The sequence below is a fragment of the Centrocercus urophasianus genome, unplaced genomic scaffold (assembly GCF_019232065.1).
Source record: "Centrocercus urophasianus isolate 14NV4802_14NV808 unplaced genomic scaffold, USGS_Curo_1.0 seq_13, whole genome shotgun sequence".
Taxonomy (NCBI): Eukaryota; Metazoa; Chordata; class Aves; order Galliformes; family Phasianidae; genus Centrocercus; species Centrocercus urophasianus.
In genome coordinates, this window is record NW_024884475.1 from 40,651,694 (window position 1) to 40,672,036 (window position 20,343).

Genomic DNA, 20,343 nt, shown 5'->3' on the forward strand with positions numbered 1-20,343 from the left:
AAAAGAAACATGAAAATCAACCCACAGAGAATGCTGTCACATTCCCTCAAGGGGGATCTGGCTACACATTAAACCCAACCGCCTATCTTCTAACTTATGGTGGGTGAAAGCACTGGAGAACTTTCAAAGGAGCCTGCTGCTCTCAAAAACAGTCTTTCACAAATCCACTATGCTGGCCCAGCAAGTCATTTCTGCAAGCAACTAAAACAGCAATTGGGAGCAGAAGCTAGGAAGCAGGCACCTCCTGGCACTGCACATATGGAACAGATCTCGTTTCAGAAACAAGCTACAAGCTCTTGTGTTTATTTACAGTTAAGAATGCAGTTCCACAGAAGCACCAAGGGATAATCAAGTAACACAGTTGTCCTTTTTACCCAGCCTGGCTCCCTTGCAACAGCACCTCAGTTGCTCCTGCGTAACATCCTGTTTGAGAGCAGGAGATGCAGAAGCCCCTCAGACACACTCATTGAGGCTCCTTAGTCTGGTTTATACTGCGTGCTAACAGTTTAGGAGAAAGACAAGCCACAGTAGGTACAAGTGTGAGGAAGACAACCTGGTGAGTCATGTGGTGCCCTATATCAGCTTTCTTCCCCCTGGAGCACCAACAAAGATTTGGATACAGTCTTTCACCACCACTTGCTTTTGACCTTTATTATACAACCAACATCACCTACTGATGTGTGCACATTATACATTCTGCTTTCTACCACCCTCCTTTCCCCCCTTTCTTCTTCTTCTGTTGTTGTTTCTTCTTGGTGGCTGGGGCACCAGCAGGTTTTTGGTGCCTGGGAGGGATGACATTACTTGCAGCCGATACAGCTGCAGCACTGCCTGGCCGAGGGGAGGTAGGTGGGCTGCTGGCAGTCCTACTGGCATCCCTACAGAGAAGACAAGAAAAAAAGACACCACATGAGTTCACAACCACCTGCAAGATGTGGCACTGTAAGCAGCAGCTTAGAAGAAAGCTAACAGCAAAAAAATAGTAGTTGCCCTATAAAGTAGCAACAGAAAGCCTAAGGATGTGAGAGCATTCACGCAAGGAAACGTTGCTCATCTCAGATGAACTTCAGTGTAGATAGTAGGAGAGCAATGTGTGATGGGAACGTGTCTCCAAGGGCAAGCAACCAACTTCTAACAGATGCTCATTCAACACTAGAAGTCCATAACAATGAAAGCAAGGCTTTCAGCTTTAGAATAGACAGGTAACAGCTCAAGCAACCCTTTCAGTCCCCTCCATTACGGGGTTTTAAGACCAAAATCCTCTTTCCCCCATTGAGCATATAGGCATCTCTATGCCAGCTCTCCTGGCAAATACCGCTCAAACCAACAGTACCACAAAAGGCATTTAATGCCTTAGTTTTTAGAGACAGCTGTATAAATGAGGAACTGTCATACAGAACTTGCAGTTCCCTGTGTTGCTATTATTTTAAAGCACTTCCTTCTCCATTTTATTTGCACTTTAATACCTTCAAGCATGCCTATTAAATCGTTTTGGTTTTCAGTTAACTACAGAGATCTTCTGGAGCAGCTGGTAGAAGGTTTGAGTTACAAAGTACAGTTACCCAGAGCTGGTGAGATGACGGAGACTGGAAAAAACACCCCTCCTAGCCACACAGGAGTCATTTCCCACACCAGGCCCAGCAATGGGTACTTACAGTTCAGAGGAACCAGCTGTGGTTGAACCCTGAGTTCCCTTGCCAACCTGGTCCTTCTTCTTCCCCTTCTTCCGTCCACGATAATACGAACGTTCTCGCATTGGAAGCCATCGCTCAGGATCAGGAGTTACCTTGGGGTCATAGTTCTTGGGCAGCTTTCCTACAGAACAGTTAGTGCCAGGCAATGAGATTGGAGTCAGCTCACTAGACGAGCATCAACAGAAAGCACACAGAGCCCAGAAACACGTAACAGATTTCACTGTGGGTCTTCTATCAAGGTGCTCTTCTCACTTCTGTGCAGAAATGTCGCCTACAAAAGGTGTAATCATGAACACCTGAGTTAAGTGAGACCCAGACTTAGCAAAGGGCTCCAGCTGCCAGGGAGCTCAAGGCTGCCTATCAGAAGAAACAATCTGGCCAGCTCTCTGGATTTACCAGAAGATGGGAAACATGACTTACCTTTCTTCTTTTTCTTCTTCTTCTTCACTTCCCCTTGTCTGAAAAGGAAGGCAGGAAACAGTCACTGTAACATAGCACAAACAAAGTCAAACAAATGCTATCTCTAGAAGACGCCAAACATTCCCATCTTTCTAAAAGCTTAGTCTGCTGCTACCTGAAGCTCCTTGCAGTTACACACCAGCCTGTCTGCTACAGTAATACTCTCATCACAACAGGTATGGTTCTTCTGCCTTTCCAAAAAATGACTATGCCAGAGCCAAAGCAGCATTGTACCCTTGCTCTTTCTGTTGATTGTCTCCAGTGAGTTTCGCAGCTTTCTTCCGAACATAGGTTGCTCCATGGGAGTTCTCTAGTGCATCAACATCTACTTTCAGCGACATGGTGTCCGAAGAAGGCAAATGTTTGCTAAGACTACAAAGGAAGAGTTTAGGAATGCAAACCAGGAAGGCTAACATGCAACTGACAAGAGGCAACCAAGTATGATAAGCACCCAGCTTTGTTCAGATACCAGCTGGCAACTTCAGCTTGAATGAATTCAGCCTAGTGGTAGTATAGATACCAGACAGATCTAAGGAGCTAGTCCCAGCTCCCTCAACAACTTCCTGCACAAATTGGGATGAGCTGCTGATTCACTGCCCTCTGACTTTTTTTTTTTTCTCCATTTTTTGAGGTGGTGGACAAAACTAGCAACTGTTTGTTCCAGGTGACAAAAGATGTACAGGAAGCCTGATACTTTGGATCAGTGAGAATTTAGCCATATTTTGTTGGACACAGCCCTGCATTACTACCACATGTCTAAAACAACAACAGGAAAAATGGAGAAACTCCTATTCTTGGTTTCCCTTAGTCTTAAATTACCAAATCTCAGTGAGAAAGAGGCCAAAGATAAGTGTCCTACAATTTCATAGTAATCAAACCATCTAGGAAATAAAGCAGCTCCAGAAAACGTGACCTGGATGTGCAACTGGAAATGTTCCTTGTCCTTCTTCACAAGAGAGTGAGTCTGAATTTCCCACACAAGTAAAATTTCCCACACAAGGAAATAATGCCCAAATACCACAAGTACCACTGTCAAAAGGATACACTTTTGCTTTTTCAGGGTCCACAAGGGAGTAGGCAGAGATGAGTTGTGCCAAAGTGTGCACATCCTTTGGGTTTTGCCTTTGGAGAACAAAAAGAAAAACCAGGTCACACACTCATTCCAGAGCTTGGTATCACCATACACTGCATGTTACTGTACCACATCTGCTGTCTGTGGGGACAGGCATGTCAGTCTGTGGTCTCTGCCAGAGCACATCTCCAAACATCACTTATGCAGACAGGGAGAGATGCAGATATCATCACAGTATCATTAAGCAAGCAATGAAGAACAAAATTCTTGCAAGTTACAGATGCTAAGGCTGTTTAATAGACACCCCACTCTCCTCAAATCTCACCAGGTAAATAATAAAAATGAAACTTAGATATCCATGGCTTATGCAGACTAGAAAACAACATGTCCCAGTCATTAAAGTAACCTTCCCTACATGCAGCAGGCCTCCAGGATAAATCAACCAGGTTTTCAAGTGAATGTCACCTATGGATCAAATGACTTATCCCCTTCAAAAATATGGCTTTGAATGGCAGCCCGTGTATAAAAGAACTCTAAAGAAGGGCTGATGGCAAACCAGCATTGTCAGATGCCACCTGATACCAGAAAGCTTGCAGAGGTCTACAGGCAAAGAATCCCTTTTCAGCAACCACCCAACTCACTTCCAGAGCTCCTCCAAGTCGCTGATTGCTTCTTTCTTCCTGCCATGCTTTAATTTGAAGTTGGCAGCTTCCCTTATCAGTGACAAATGGACAGGAGACTCTGGCTGAAAGGTAGAGCAGCTGTAATTAGTTCTTTGCTTTCACAGCATACAGCCCAGCTCTAATTGCCTTTAATACCACAGACACCTGGCTAAAGAGGACAGAATTAGCACCCTGTCATACAGCAGTAGACCAACTTTGCATTAGTGAGGCAGGACTGCTCACTCCACAGTGATTTCTAATAGGGGATAAAGCCTGACTGCTCTGTTTGGACACTCACAGCTCTCACCCTCCCTCTTTGCAATGCACTTAGAATAATAAAACAGTGATAAAACAAATACTCACAAAATACTCATAGGTCTCCAAAATCCCAACTGGGTGAACTGGGGTTGGGCAACAACAGGAAAAGTTGAACTTGGACTAGCTGTCCTAGTTTTGGCTGGGAGAGTTTATTTTCTTTTAAGTAGCTGGTATAGTGCTATGTATAGGATGAGAATATTCTTGATAACACACTGATGCTTTAGTTGTTGCTGAGCAAAAAGTCTATGACTATTCAGCTTCTCACACTGTCCTGCCAGAGAGGAGCTGGGGGGGTACATGGAGCTTGAAGGGGACAGAACCAGGACAGCTGACCTAAACTGGCCTAAGGGACATTCCATACCATATGGTGTTGTGTGGAACCCTAAAACTGGCTGGAGCCGGACACAATGCTAGCTAGAAATGACTGCATTACCTCCTCTGTATTGACTTGCCTGGAATTGCTGATACCACTGGATAGCCTGTGTGAAGACCTCAATTGCACTGTCAATGTCTTCTTCATGACTGTACATCGTCACCAATGCAGACACCTGCAAATGTTCAAGAGCAGCTTAAAGCAGATCCCCACAGAAATGGTCTGTAACCAGAGAGCCAGCAGTTAATTTACAAAATTTCCTAAAATGGTCAATGTGAGCTTTCTGCTCTATTCCTAGAAAGGAGTTATTGTCATAGGCAGGATACCAAGGCATGATTTTGCTACCCGGGTTCTTCCAAAGAAACATCCCCACCAATCTTTCCCCTGCAGTACAACTTTAGGAGTGCATTCACACAGAGAACCTCCTTGTCTTAGCACCTTCTTTGCTTGCCATCAGCCACAGTTTCACTAGAAACCTTTTCTTGTCCCCATCTCTACCCAAAGAGCCATGAAAAAAGAAATTAGCACCAAGGTGATGAGGTACAGATGCACCTATTTTTCTATACCCTAAACACAACTAGAGTTACTCAGGGCAAGGAGTTTTGCTTACCATACCAGGCTTGTGCTGCAGTTCTTCTATGCTCCTCAGAATCATACAGGCCTTGGTAACGCTGCCTTTTTAGAAAGAAAAGAACATGCTCTTAGTGCCATGGTCACAGTTCACCCTGCCTGCTGGACAGGGCAAGGGACTAGTCTGTGAGCTTCCACTACTTCCAAAGGTAAACAACAGGGAAATAACAATCCCCTTCTCAAAAACATTTCCCTCATTTCCAGAAATGAAGGACAAAAGCCTACACATAAGAGATCCCATTCTTGCTCTTGGCACAGTCTGAAAGGGTTCAGGAGCAGCATTTTGCAGGCAGGTTCTTTTCATCCAGAAGCAACTATGTGCTATCTGACTGTGTACAGGAATGATAACACCAGGAAGTCCCACACTGCTTGCAGGATGCCTCCTGACCCAAAATACATCAAATCCTGTCAGTCCTGGCTTGACATGAGCCAGCAATGTGTGCTTGCAGCCCAGAAGGCCAACAGTATCCTGGGCTGCATCGAAAGAGGAGCTGCCAGCAGAGCAAAGGAGGGATCATGCCCCTCTATTTTGCCCTCGTGCTGCCCCACTTGCAGTGCTGCATTCAGGCCTGGGGCCCCCAGCACAAGAAAGACGTGGAGCTGTTGGTGGGGATTCAGAGGAGGACCACACAGATGATCAGACAGCTGGAACACCTCTTCTGAGAAAGGCTGAGGAAGCTGGGCTTGTTCAGCCTGGAGAAGGCTCAGGAGAGATCTCACTTTCCAGTGAGATCTCCACTGGATCCAGCTTTCCAGTACTTAGAGGGAACTTCTAATAGGAGAGAGACTGACTTGTTACATGGTCAGTGATAGTCCTAGTGACAGGAAAGAGGAAAGGCTTTAAACTAAAAAGAGAGTAGATCTAGACAAGAAATTTTTCACTCAGAGTGGTGAGGGGCTGAAACAGGTAGTCTAGAGAAGTTGTAGATGCTCCATCCCTGGAGGTGTTCAATGTTAGGTTGGAAGGGGCCCTGGGCAGCCTGATTAGTAGATGGCAACGCTGCACATGGCAAGGGGTTGTAAGTAGATGATTTTAAAGGTCCCTTCCAAACCAAGCCATTCTATAATTCACAAAAACTGTGGGCAGCTCTGCCAGGGATCTGTGTAACTTCAACACTCAGGCACTAAGCAATAAGCTCTATCCCCCCATAGAGCCATATTTAGAATACCTGACTGAAAGCATCTCTGTTCTGCACTCTATCACAACAGTGACTGTAGCAGAGATTGCCCTGAAGACTGTTTTCCCCCAACTCTCACATCATTATAGTGAGCTGACACTTTCCCAAAGGAGGAGACTGAATACCTTGAGCAATTTTTAGCTGGGCCATCGTCAGCTTGATCTCAGCTGCATTGGCAGGGTGCTGCTCTGCAAAGTCCTGAGGATCAAAGGATAGAACAACTCAACATGTGCTAGGGCATAAAGATGCTTTTCTGGTCAACCAGATCCTATGCTCAGTCACAGAAAGCTGGCAAGAACCAAGGGAATATTTCCAGCATAGGCAGACTTCAGCATGCAGCAGAAGAGAGCCTCAAACTGCCAGTGTCCCATTGTCCTCTTTGATTACAATCCCAGACCACTCATTACTTCCCCAAAAGGGCTGTTGTAGACTGCTTGCAAGCAGAGCCACAGAACCCACTGCTTACCCTTAAAGAAATCTACAAATATCAGAGGTGCAAGGGAATACTTTCCTTTTTAAAGAAGCATGGTTTATTCAGGTGTAAATGCTTTCCAGCAGCATTAAACTAAACTATTATAAGCACAGTCAGATATCCCTGGAAATTTAAACAAGACAAAACAAAGGGAAGTAGCACAGAAGAAAACACATAGAGCTAAGTTTGAGGGGAGCAAGACAAAAGGAGTACTTTGTCTTAACCTACCTGCAGAAGCCCTATGGCCTTTGTATGCTGCTTTTCACGACACAGCTGGGCTGCCTGGATTAGCACAGGAAGCAGATGCTCAGGGCTCTGTGACTGCAGGCTTGCTGACAGTTTGCGGCACTGCTCTGCCTGTGGGGTGGGAATAGAAAATACATTTTGTTCAATCTCTGTAAGCACCTAATGCTGGCCTGACCTCCAGTTATACCTAACAAGATGAAATGCTAGCAATGAATACCCTGAAATGGATATAAAGAACCAAGAACAAAACCTCCTAGTAGCAGTTCTAGTAGTAGCAGATCTAAGAACCCGACACATTCAGTCTCTCTCCTTCTAGTCATCTCTGCATTGCCTTTGCTGCAGCAACACTCAAGTCACTACTCAACAAGCTGCTCTGTTCTTTAAGGGATATTTTTTTCCCCACTTATGTGCCTAAGCCAAGTAGTCATACCTTCTGCCAGATAGGCTGCATACCCATTTTTATCTAGTCAAATTACCGTGGAAGGTGCTAAGCCTGTAACCAACTACTGCAGATCAGTTTCTCCTACCTGGTTAGTGTACATTGCCAGCAAAGCTTTGTTGAATTCAATTGCCTGAAGCTGTTTCTTAGAGAGTTTATGCTCAACACCTTCTGCATTGGTCAGTTTCACCTTTTTCTTTGAGTCAAAAACATTTTGGTCCTGGGGAAAAATCACACACGATTAGACGATTTCACTACATTCCTTGAACAAGAAAAAGGCTTTGAATCTGTGATTTAACTACTGTTTAGAAGAAAAGTCATTCCTGTTTATGAAGCAGACAAACAGGCTGAGCAGCCACAAGAAAGGGCCACACTGAAAGCAGCAAGGAAATTCTATACCTTGTTAATTGTGATGATGTTGTTTGCGATGACGGCAAGCAGTCCTACATCTGTTGGCCTGCAAATAAGAAAAGGAGAAAGCACATTATTATTGAGCAGTGGAAGAACAGGTGGAAGAACAAGCACTTATTTTAGAAAAGCTCCTACTTCAACTTGATTATTTGATTGTAGAGTTGTAGAGCATCCTCTGTACGACCCTGCAGTTGCATGATATATGCCATCTGACCATGAATAATGGCCAGTTCAGCCTCAATGTCTTCTTCAGTCACATCCTGAGAGAAAATCAAAGCAAAAGTAAAATTTAAAAAAACCACAACAACCTGCAATCTCAGCACTTCTTCCATGGTTTCAGCATTCTGAAGGCAAATGTTTATGAGCTTCCTTGAGCCATGTAAGCAGCAAAGAACCCCAGCCACTACAGGTAAAGCCGCAGTACAAATGCAAGTGTATCTGGGTTAAACTAGAAAAAAAGAAAGCTTCACCTGCTATTGTAAGAGTTTGAAGGTGCTTTTAATTTGTGTACTGAACCTGCCCCTCTGCTTGAAGCAACAGCAGTGAGTACACGTCACCTAAGTTTCCCATCACCCACTCAGCATGTTCATACACAGCATAAGTGGGACACAGGGAGATTTCAAACTGTATCCATACTGCCTGCACCAGTACAGGCAACAACACAAGGAACACAGCAGCAAACAGCTTGCTGTGTTGCACTTCTGCAACAGCTACAATTGCTGCCCCAGACTCGCAAGTTGGTACCAGCAGCAGTGGCAAGTCTTGCTGAGTTAACACTGTACATTGGCTTTGGCCAATGTGGTTGTTTACAGCATGACCTCAGCCTCATTCGTGTTGGTGCAAAGCAAACTTTCCATAACAACATCAATAACTTACAGAGTCTTCTGAGAGTGACTGGCGACATAGCTCTAGAAGAAAAACAAAGGGAAGAATGAAATTTAGAAGACTTAAGGGAAAAAAAAAAAGGCGTAGAAGCATAAACTGTTTCCATGTATCCCTTGCAGATGCTGAATCCAAACCTTCTGTAGCATTATGAAAGGCAATTGAGTCTACAGGTATGGTGATGATGACAGTGGCCATGAAGGAGAAGACAAGATTATTCTGAAGAAACGTCAAAAACAGAGGAGCTACCATCTCTCCCAAAGCTGCCTACTGAGAGCAGAGTCACACACTCATTCTCTTTTCTGAGCAAATTTCTTTGAACCTAGCTGCTGATCTATTCCATCAGAAATAGATCTTAGTATTAACTACTACCAAAGTCAATTAAGGTGCTCGAAGCCCACCCTTTACAGGGAAGCAATTCTACCAGTTTTCAGTACAGACCACTTAACTTTCACTTAATTTTCTCAAGTACTTCATCAGAACGTTACTTGTTTTGCTCTCCAAAGGAATATTATAAAAGCATGCATTCACTAATGCCAAGAATTGCACCTGCGCAATACAATAAACAGTTGTATGGGAGAGTTGCTATTCTATCAGCAAAATCAGGACAGAACTGACCTATTTATCTGTAAGAGCAAATAGATCAGAAAAACTCATTTTCTGTCGTAGCTTTCCTTTTTAAAAAAGGAAAATAAACCACAAAAAAATCCCAAACCCCGTAATCTCCCTTTCATCCTACTGAAAAAAAAACGCTCTTCACAGGAAAAGGAAACCTCATTTCTATTACTGGTATCATGGCTAATTCAGAGCATGCATGTTTAGGTCCACAGGAGGGCCACGAAGATGATCAGGGGACTGGAGCACCTCCCCTATGAAGACAGAGCTGAGAGAGCTGGGCTTGTTCAGCCTGGAGAAGAGAAGGCTGTGGGGTGACCTATTGCAGCATTTCAGTACCTAAAGGGAGCCTGCAAACAGGAGGGGAGTCAACTCTTGACAAGAGTAGATAATACCAAGACAAGGGGAAATGGAGGTTGAGGGGAGATTTAGGTTGGATGTCAGGGGAAATTCTTTACAGAGAGAGTGGTGAGGTGCTGGAGCAGGCTGCCCAGAGAGGTTGTGGATGCCCCATCCCTGGAGGTGTTCAAGGCCTGATTGGATGGGGCCCTGGGCAGCCTGTTCTAGTATTAAATGGGGAGTTTGGTGGCCCTGCCTGTGGCAGGAGGGTTGGAGATTCATGATCCTTGAGGTCCCTTCCAATCCTGGCCATTCTGTGATTCTGTAATGTCACATAAAATGTACACATAAATATGCATATATGCACTCACAAAACGAGGAGTTAAGAATGAGGTGTTTCATCTATGAGAACAGATGACACTTAAATCTACTGCCCACTTCAGAAAAACTGCTTAAAAGAATTCAACCTCCATCAGGGGTGTGAAAGAGAGCCAGATGTTGCCACATGTAATGTGGCTCTGGAAAAAAGCAGCAGAGGAATGCTTCTACATAAACACCAGATCTGCCAAGAACCATCTGGACACCTATAAAAAATTCTGACGTTAATCAAGAGTTAAAACTTCCTTCTCTCTGTTTTTAAGTATGCCTAGGAAGACCACAAAGCTTTTAACATCCCATTATTTTACCTTCTGCTTTCTGTAATTTCTTCATTGCTTCACTCAGCTTTCCTTGTCCAATCAATGCACACGCATTGTTATAACACAACTCATAGGTAGCTTCTCGAAGGCCCAAGTTTTCCTAGCATGAAAAGCAAACATAAACACCAACTGATCTATACTGGCAACAGACACAAGCTATAGCTTTCAGATACATTCAAACTATTCCTTGCAAAATAAGTATGCTACAGAAAACTATGTTTTAGATGCAATTTTACAAGGGCATGCAACTGGCAAATTTTAAGCCACAGTGCAAAGTATTTTCCTTTCCGCTGCACAACAAATTAAGAGGCAATCAACAAGTGAGCAAGTCACTTACTGGCATTACTCTCTCCCATGTGCTCCGTGCTGCCACAACAGCAGAGAGGTTGGTTTTTCGTTCTTCCTCATATTCATCCTGGGAGTTGCGGATGAGATCCCGGTATGCAGCCAGGCAATCATCATAACGCTCCAACCTGTACAACTGACAACAGCAAGGGATTAGCCATCAGAACAGCATTTCCTTGCCTTCTTTCTCCCTCCTCACAGGCTGGCTGCAGCAGAGCATCATATGTTTCAAGTTGAACATTACTTATGTTTGCATCTACCTGTAAGAGCAAATTTCTATAGATGAGATTTGCTAGGACTCAAGCAATGAGAACAGATACCTACACAGAGACTCCAGAATTTTTACTCCTAAAATAGCTTCTTTAGAAGCAGCAATTTAAATGTTTTTATTCTCAGACAGCTTTCTTCCAGATTAATGAGAAAAGTTAAATTAATAGTCTCTCAGGCAACCAAGAGAAGATTTGTCCCAAATGAGTGCAGGAGGACAAGGCATCCAGCATACAAAACTGCCACCAGGAAGAAAAGTTTGTTATTACCACTTGTCCATAAAGCTCCTTCAGTTTGTCTGTTTGTTGACTGGCACTCTGAATGGTCTTGAGAGCATTTTCAATGCGATTCAACCTGTATTCACAGTAGGCTTTCTCAAAGGCAATAACATCACTGCAAAGACAAGACAAAGGTTAATAGCAGGCTGCAGTATTCATGCAACAGCTTTTACCCACCTGAACACACTTGTTTAAGCAGCCCTTATCAATCACAGACTACTAGATTCCCAAAAAGCCAAACACCAGAGGTAAGCACATGATCACAGGTTACTGAATTATTTATCTGTTGAGTACTGTAAAAATCTTAAACAACCTCAAAACAGCAAAAGAACCACCACCTTCCCTAGGACACAGAGACAGGTGGTACTGGCAAGCAAGAAATTTGTATACAAGTCTATGGGGCCAGATGACATGCATCCCAGGGTTCTGAAGGAGCTGGCTGATGTAGTTGCTGAGCCACTGTCCATCACATTTGAGAAGTCGTGGCTGTCAGGTGAGGTCCCCAATGACTGAAAAAAGGGTCACATCACTCCCATTTTTAAGAAAGGGAGCAAGTAGGACCTGGGGAACTACAGGTCAGTGAGTGTCACCTCTGTGCCTGGGAAGATCATGGAACAGATCCTCCTGAATGACATGCTAGATCACATGAGGAATGAGTGTGTGATCCAAGACAGCCAGCATGGCTTCACCAGGGGAAGGTCATGCTTGACCAGTCTGGTGGCTTTCTATAATGGGGTGACAGCATTGGTGGACAAAAGGAAGGCAGCCGATGTCATTTACCTGGACATGTGCACAAGGCCTTTAATATGGGCCTGCCCCACATCCTTATCTCCAAATTGGAGAGATGTGGATTTGAAGGATGGACAACCCAGCAGATTAGGAATTGGTTGAAAGGCTGCAGACAGAGGGTAGTGATCAATGGTTCTGTGTCCAGGTGGTGGCTGGTAATAAGCGGTGTGCCCCAGTGATCTGTCTTGGAGCAGTGCTCTTTAACATCTTTATCAATGACATCGATGCCAGAATTGAGTGCACTCTAAGCAAGTTTGCTGACGACACCAAGCTGAGTGGTGCAGTTGATATGGTGGAAGGAAGGAATGCCATAATCCTTCATAATCCTTAAGGTCCCTTCCAACCGTGGCCATTCTATGATTCTGTGATTATAAAAGGGAGAACTTGAAGCCTGTTAAATTTAGGGAAATTACTTCTCTTCTCCAACCTATATCGAAAAACAAGCTACAGACTTAGATTCCTTTCATCCCAGGAAAGAAGTGATTTGTGAATAAGATGACAATATTTATTCAGATGTGAATATAAATATGGAAGCACTTCACTACTTCAATACTACAATGCATTTTTCTCGGAAGCTCCTTAACAAAAACAGTATCTGAAACAGAAAACTGCTGCTGCCACACAGTTCCTGGGTAGCAATTCTTATCTCAGTCACTGCACAATGAGTATCTTTATTAGGAAGAGAATTAAATCTGCTTAATGACATAAAAGGGATACAGAAACTTGATTTGTACTAAAACACAAGTTGTCTTCAAGGTCTTGATTTGGAGAACACATACAAAGGGCTTGCACTGTCCTGATAAAGAAATACCATCAGTATGGCAAAGAAAATGACCCCAAAGAGCAGTATGATGATGTAGCAGAAATGCTAAGTCACGGCCTGAACAAGTGATTCAGCACCTGGTGAGAAGGCAGGGCCAACCAAGGGGAGCTCAGGTGCATGCAATCCACCTGAGTGACTGGAAGAGGTAGATCCAGGATCCACCCCTTCCCAGATTTCATTTAAGGGCTGGCAGTGGAGGCAAGGGTATCTCTCTCTGGGGATCCCAACCTATCTGAGGTCTTCCAAAGGTATGTGGCTCTTTTCTTCCATTTCTATGTCTGTAGTTGCTGTATTTGGGCTTGTTCTCATTTGCTATAGCCAAAGGCTTTGCCACCTTGATTACTGTGGTACATTCCATTACATCATTACAGATGAGAAGGCTGTGCAAAGCTAACAGCTTGCTGCTACTAGTAAGGGCTTCTCCCTCTTCTCCCTCTTCTCTTTGCTCCCACAAAAACCATCTCCTTCCCTCCATTAACTATGGTGCTCACCCACATCAATAAGGAAAATCAACTAATGGAGGTAGATACTACCTAGAACCAGATAGAGGACAATCTCTGTTACTAGATAAAAAAACAAGCCAGTAGACCACCTCAGATTAATGCAGGCATCTCTCATGCTCAGAATAAATCAGCATTTTACTGGGAACCCCAACTGCAATGGCTCTGAGCATCTCCTGCTCTTGGGTTGGTTTTTTTTTTTTTTTTTTTCTTATTGTTACTGATTAGTTCCCTCCACCTGAAGCTGCAGGACTTATCAGGGGCTCACAATTTAATATTTTGTAGATGTTATGTTAAGACACAACTCACCTGGACAGCACTTTAGTGTGGGTGTTGATTACACTGAGGGCTTCCTTGAAGCTCCCATTCTGGATAAGACATACCACTTTACACTGAAGTGCAGTCACATCATCTTTGCTGATCTGCAGAACTGGAGGGGAAAACAGTTTTAACAGAAGGATCTAACTAGCAGACAGACTATAGTTTTTAAAGTGTCATACACTAGTTAAGCTGGAGAAAAACATCTAACAGTTGCATCATTTTAAAAGGGTTCTGGCATGGCTTGCTCATGAGAAAACCCTGCCAGTATGAAAGAGCTCAATACAAGCACTGAACAGAACTGACTGCTATGGTAACCTGCCTGGAACAGAGCTGCACCGCAGGAGCTGTACGCACCTGAGCAAACTTTTCATTGGCATTTCACTTCCAGACAGAGAACAGTGCCAAAATCTGTCTCAGTGCCACGTAAGGCACGGTCAGGAGGAAAGGGTCTGGGCCACAAGTCTTACGGGGAGCAACTCAAGGAGCTGGGGTTCTTCAGTCTGAAGAAGAGGAGGCTCAGGGGAGACCTCATGGCTCTTTGCAACTGCCTGATAGGAGGCTGTGGTGAGGTGTGGGTTGGCCTCTGCCCCCAGGTAACAGCAAAAGGATGAGAGCGAATGGCCTCAAGTTGTTGCAAGGGAGGTTCAGGTTGGCTATTGGGACATGCTGCTATTAGGACACACATCTTCACCAAAAGGGTGTGATGCGTTGTCTCAGGTGGAGGTACGTGCAGACGTGGTGCTGAGGGACGTAGTGCAGCGGTGGGCTCGGCAGTGCTGGGTGATGACATTAGGAACCTTTCCCACGTCCATGCAGGGCGCTTCAATTCCGGGGGGAGGGGTGAGCACGATCAAAACCCAGCAAGGCCGATTCGACACGCCGCTCCAGGCAGAGGAGGGCGGCTCGGTTCCCTCCAGGCTCCCCAGGGCAGCCCCGCTCCCCGAGCCCCCCCTTCCTAACGCAGCACGAGCACACGACACGGCGGCGGGCCGGGCTCTCTCGCTCACTCACTCTTGTTGACGGACTTGAGCGCGCGGGCGAAGTCACCGTTCTGGCCGCAGCGGTTCACCTCGCTCCACAGCGCCGCTGCCGCCCCGGGGCCGCCAGCCGCCGCCGCCATCTCGGAGCCGGGAGGAGAGCTGCGGAAAGAGCCCCGGAAGCGGAAAGGCCGCACTGCCACGTCCCGAGCGTGGGCAAGGGCTGTCCGCGCTCCTCCCTCCGTTTCTCAGAGCGTTTCCCTTCCCCTAGCGGCGGCTGTGAGCCGGCAGGAGCAGGGTGCACGTTAGCAAATGAATCAATGGGTCTGTGTCACAGCAGAGGAGGGCTACGAAGATACTCAGGGCTGGAGCACCTCTCCTGTGAAGACGGGCTGAGGGAGCTGGGCTCGAGAAGACCTCATTGCGGCCTTCCAGCTTTTCAGGGGGAGCTCATGAACAGGGGTTTGATAGTCTGCACGTATAAAGTGGCCTTATCTCTACAAGGAAAGGCAGCACCGGTACCTGAGGTCAAATGAAACAAACTCACTTGAGGACTGAGGCACCTGCTGCTGTTTCTTCAGCAGGACTGACAACCGTGTTAAAGAAAGAAAGTGCACCATTAGTACTTGAAACAAAACACTCTTTATTGTGAGAGTATTTCTGGATTAAATGTATAGAACTCGGACTGCCACTTAAAATTGTTCAAAGCTGTATAGGGTGGCAATGCTGTCTCAGTGCCTGCTATGAGGGAAGATCACACCTCTCAACTGTTGGCTCATTAAGCAGAGCTGGGCTGAGTGAAGTTGGTGTGCAAGTGAAAGAATGTTATGCTGCAACATTTAAAAAAAAAAAAAAAAAAAAAGTCCAACAAGGACACAGATGGTTCTACAGCCTGAGAATTCTGAGTAGCATTACCTTTGAGAAGCAGGCTAGCAGCACAGAAACTGTGTGATCGATTCAACCAATCCTACTAACCACAGACCAGGAGACAGTAAACTCAGATTTGTGCCAATCTGAAGCATTCTTCCTTTGGAAGAGCGAAGACTGCCAACTTAGCCAGTAGTTTAGAAGATTCTTTTGAAGAATCTATTGCTTGGGGGTTGGAGATGCAGAAGCGTCATCAAAAAAGGTCAGGAAATGAATGATTTTACAGCCCCTCATCATCTTTGAATGTCACCATTGCAGCCAGTTTGGTGAAGCACTTAGTCATGGCTGAAATATTTCCTGGTGCTGACTGGCTTCTGCACTTGACACCTATTTATTCCTCTACTGGTATGGATAAAATTGAGCTCTGATTTTATACACAGGATGACATTAACAAAGTAGCAGTGCTGCCCCTACTTGCTGGTAGAAGTTTCATGGTCCTATCAAACAAGTTGCCATGATTACTATTTGTATTCAGATACTCAAGCTTTGTATTTTATTTACATCTGTGTACAAACATTACAGCTAAGGCCTGCTATGCTTTGCCTTTTCATTCTGCTCCACTGTTATGTAATATCTAAGCAATCAGCAGCTTTTATGCACAGTGAATTTCTTAGAACTTTTTAAAATATAGTTTAGCAGTAGGTTTGGTCAAGTTTACCAGTGTTTGTGGTACAACTGAACTTGGTTAACTAGCACTCGTTCACTATCTCAAGATGAAATGTCTAATGGCAAATGTCTTTAATGAAAAAATTCAGACAGTTGAGAGGTATGCTAAAAGTATGCTAAAAATGTCTTAAGTACTTGAAGATACATGTGTAATCTTACAGAACGCAAGTCTAAATTACAGACATAACATTAAATCTTATTAACTCAAAGCGCATAAGAACTTATGAACAGTCAGTAAAGCCAGTTCAGCCAGTGACTTCCAAAAGTCATACAGCAGCAGCACTGTGTGAAGGAATAAAAGTGTGTGTAGGGGGGGGAAAGAAAAAAAAAATTCTTAAACAAGTTTAACATAAAGTTTTAATTTACATTTGAAAAGTTTTATTCCATTCATAGTATGTATAAAATAAATTAAAAAGAGGAAGGGGAAAAGTTTTGTATATGCTTCAAATTAACATGTAGCAGTAGTTCCATAAATGAACATTTTACCCTCTTCATGGTAAAAAGCTGACATAAAAGCTCAAAACAATACAATAATTATAAATAGAATTCAAAAGATGTTTGTTTTAAAAAAAATGGAATTTATATATCATTTTTCCCCTCCCCCTACAACGTAATTTGGTTTTGCATGTCATAATATTACCACATTTACAGAGTATTTGAATGTCACATCCACACAAAAATCGGTAATGAAGCAGGTGAAGTGCTAGCGGTGCTTAAATTGAGGACTTTTCCCAAATAACTCCACCTGCTTCTCAGCCTTTTCCTTAAATAGAGGCTACCAACATTCATCACCCAGTTTGAGGTACGGGCAGAAGAAAAAGTCTGTAACTAGTACACACCCACCCTTGCCTCTTCTAAAATCATAACAAGCTGTGTATCTGTAACTGACAGTGGTGTGTACAATTGCTTACCTTAGTTCAGTTTGTATATAATTTAATTGCCACATTAGAAGAAATGAAGCACTGTATTAATGCTAAAATGAAACAACTTTAAAACATGGTTTCAAAGCAAGTTTAACATTCTTGTTTCAGCATTAAAGCTTCACATAAACACTGAACAGAACAAGAATGACAAACTAAGAGACCACCTAAAACATACTAAAGGTAAAAATGAAATTGGCTATCTCCTTACTTGATAAAAACTTAGAAACCCATCAGCAAAATGGTAGTACACTCAGAACAAACAAGGTGAAAAAGGAGTGTCTAGAATACTGGAGAGGCTTGCTACACTACTTCTCTTTATTGCCCATTCTCTCATTTGTATGGATGGCCACTGAATGACAAGATGTCTGTGATAGTTCTCTATCTTCCTTTCACCACTGCTGCCAGCTGAAGTCATCGTTGCTGCCAAAGACCAAGAAAAATCCTAGGATCGTAGCAAAGATGACTGTATTCCCCGTAAGAACAAGTGCACATGCGCCCCAGTAAATCTGTGAACAAGTGGAATTTAGTTAGATATACCTGAACAAAACACTGACAAGACAAAATGTAACATTTTCATGTCATGTTATAGACAAAAATTCAGCAACAGATCCATGATGAAAGACAATGGTACCTCATTATGCCGAGAAAGCTGGGTTCGGCTTACCTTTAAAGGGGTTGACCAAATCATGGTCAATCAAGCAGCACTACACTTTCTTCTAGCCTCGTTCAAAGTGCCAGCTAGCAGGCAAGGACACTTAGTCTTACATCCAGAAACAGTAATGTGAGGCTAGGCAACAGCATCAAGTTATTGCAGAGCTCAGCTATACTTCCTAGCCACAGGAGGTTGTTGGTTGTTTTTTGGGTTTTTTTTGTTGGGTTTTTGGTTTGTTTGTTTATAAAGACAGCCAAGGATGGAGGCCTATAAAACATCAGGAGATGCACAAGTAACAGTAACAAAAAGCTGTATAAAAAAAAAAAAAAAGAGGTGAATGTTTCCCAAGGAGAGTAGCCAAAGGGTGTGAGGCATTCAAACTGACTGGCTGGGCTGTTCTTGACTGAGATGTACATTCCATAGTTTTTGATTTAGTATTCTCTGAAATTCAAGTCAAGGTCATCTTTTAAAGGATGCTAGTGGAACGTCATGCACTGGGAAAGACATAATGACAAATCAGAAGATTAAAAAAAAAAAAATCACATGTTCTTAAAAAAATGCACTGTTATACTCAGTCTTCTTTAACTCAACTATTCTACAAATTGCCTTCAAGGTATTCTGTGAACTTCTGTATTTGGCTACTGGCCTACTAAGTTTTCTTGCTCATTTTTTTCTGCATTGCACATTGGATGTTTGACTTTATTCCACGACCACATAAAGCTACTGGCAACTATTGCACAGTTGCACAGTGCATGAAAGTTCTACCTTCACTTAATTAAAAAAAAAAAAGTTTTCTAGCAAAGAATATTTTCAGAGATTGAAACGTTACTAACCAGTTCTGCTCTGGCAAACACTATAGGCAGTCCAAATGCTGAGACAACAATGCCTGTTGTAAGAAATACAGCCAGCTCCTTGCAGGCGTTACTCGTAGCATCTGTGTCATCTACCAGTCTTCTTGCTATGCAGTATGGGATAGGGGAAAGGATGTAAAAGAACAGAACAAACAGTGGCCAGTATTGGCTGAAAAAGAAAGAAGGAAAGTTAACGTTAACTTTGTTTACTATCTGCTCTTCCCAAAAATCAATGTGAGGTATTTTCCCCATTCAGTTCCCGTATTTGGGAAAGATAGGCACAAGCCCAAGCAAAGCAATCCCTTCAATTCGAAATAAAATTATATTAATCCAACATGCCATGCTCCAGCTGACCTCAATCTTAGCAACAGAGACCTCATTCAGATGTTCACGAAGCAAGGTTTCACTGAGCAAGCCTAAATCTAACACTACCTTGCATGATGATCTTAAGAGCTAAGTTTAACCTGTCAGCTTTACTTCTGAACTGCAGAGAGACCTTTGCAAAGTCTTCAGCTTATTTTCACATGTAAACTTTGAGTATACGCATGGGATCAGAGTATTGTTTTCTGCCAATACTCAGAAGCCATAGAGCTCCAAACCACTAGATATGTATTTTTTTGCTTCATCTTTTCAACCAACATCATATCTTTTATTGCCCACAGCTCACCAGGCACATCAATGTAGCTATGCATGGTTTCAGTGAAACTTAAATCGTGTTATTTGAAGTATGACAGTGTAATAATCTCATTGCTAAGAGTTTGTGCCACCGGCCCAGATTTTATAATAGAAGAGAGCTGACATAGGAGAGCTAGTCATGTACATGGAAAACTGTAAATGACAACTAGAAAATTTGATATTTATCTCATATTGAATAAGTCAATAAGGAAGATTTTGACTTAAGTTGCAAAGAGTTAAAACCATTGAGCTGACTTTCCATGCTCTTCGTCTACTGCTTCCTGCCTCTAGGAAGCAGAGACAGCAATCAATAGGACAAGCAGACTGACAGCAGCTGCAGCTGTGTGAGATGTTGCTTTACCCAGCGTAGAAACAAGCCTCTCGCACACACAAGATGAATCACTCATTAATTATGAGCCAAACCACTCTGCAATCAGACGTGTCAAAGAACACGAAGCTACAAAAAGCAGACACGATACTTGTACTGAGGAAGGGCGCAGCCCAGCATCAGGAACATCAGTCCCACCGCTCCCCCGAAGGACAGGCTGATCAGAGCTGCGGAAACACAAACGCAGAACAGGTGAGCACTGCGATCAGCTGCAGCCTGCAAACAACCAGAGAGGAGCCCCAGAGACGGGCTGGCCCTGCCGCTTTAGCCGCCAGCACCGCGCACGGGTCGGATCTCACCCTGCCTCCCCAGACGCCTGGGGGCTACAGCCGCTCCCACCCCACACACCTTTGATGCCGGCCATGGCGCTGCGCGTCCCGCTGCCGGGAAACGGAACTACGTCACCACCCCACCCCTGGAAGAGGAGGGCGGTGCGCAAGTCATTTCCGCTGTCCTCCCGTTCCCATTGGCTG

General features: G+C 43.9%; 2 protein-coding genes across 2 annotated transcripts; both read right to left on the reverse strand.

Moving 5' to 3' along the window:
- Positions 1-624: 624 nt before the first annotated feature.
- Positions 625-14,940, reverse strand: SRP72 (signal recognition particle 72). The gene is made up of 19 exons (XM_042812423.1): positions 14,823-14,940; positions 13,800-13,920; positions 11,370-11,493; positions 10,826-10,969; positions 10,477-10,588; positions 8,831-8,862; positions 8,090-8,214; positions 7,943-8,000; positions 7,632-7,763; positions 7,087-7,215; positions 6,512-6,584; positions 5,189-5,253; positions 4,658-4,753; positions 3,867-3,970; positions 3,198-3,275; positions 2,388-2,525; positions 2,115-2,152; positions 1,656-1,815; positions 625-878 (listed from the first exon to the last, which is right to left on the reverse strand). Exons 1-19 carry the CDS (start codon positions 14,929-14,931, stop codon positions 704-706), a joined length of 2,013 nt encoding a protein of 670 aa, XP_042668357.1. The 5' UTR covers positions 14,932-14,940; the 3' UTR covers positions 625-703.
- A 2,524-nt stretch (positions 14,941-17,464) lies between these two features.
- LEPROTL1 (leptin receptor overlapping transcript like 1) lies at positions 17,465-20,280 on the reverse strand. The gene is made up of 4 exons (XM_042812054.1): positions 20,219-20,280; positions 19,962-20,037; positions 18,790-18,976; positions 17,465-17,810 (listed from the first exon to the last, which is right to left on the reverse strand). Exons 1-4 carry the CDS (start codon positions 20,232-20,234, stop codon positions 17,694-17,696), a joined length of 396 nt encoding a protein of 131 aa, XP_042667988.1. The 5' UTR covers positions 20,235-20,280; the 3' UTR covers positions 17,465-17,693.
- Positions 20,281-20,343: the final 63 nt, after the last annotated feature.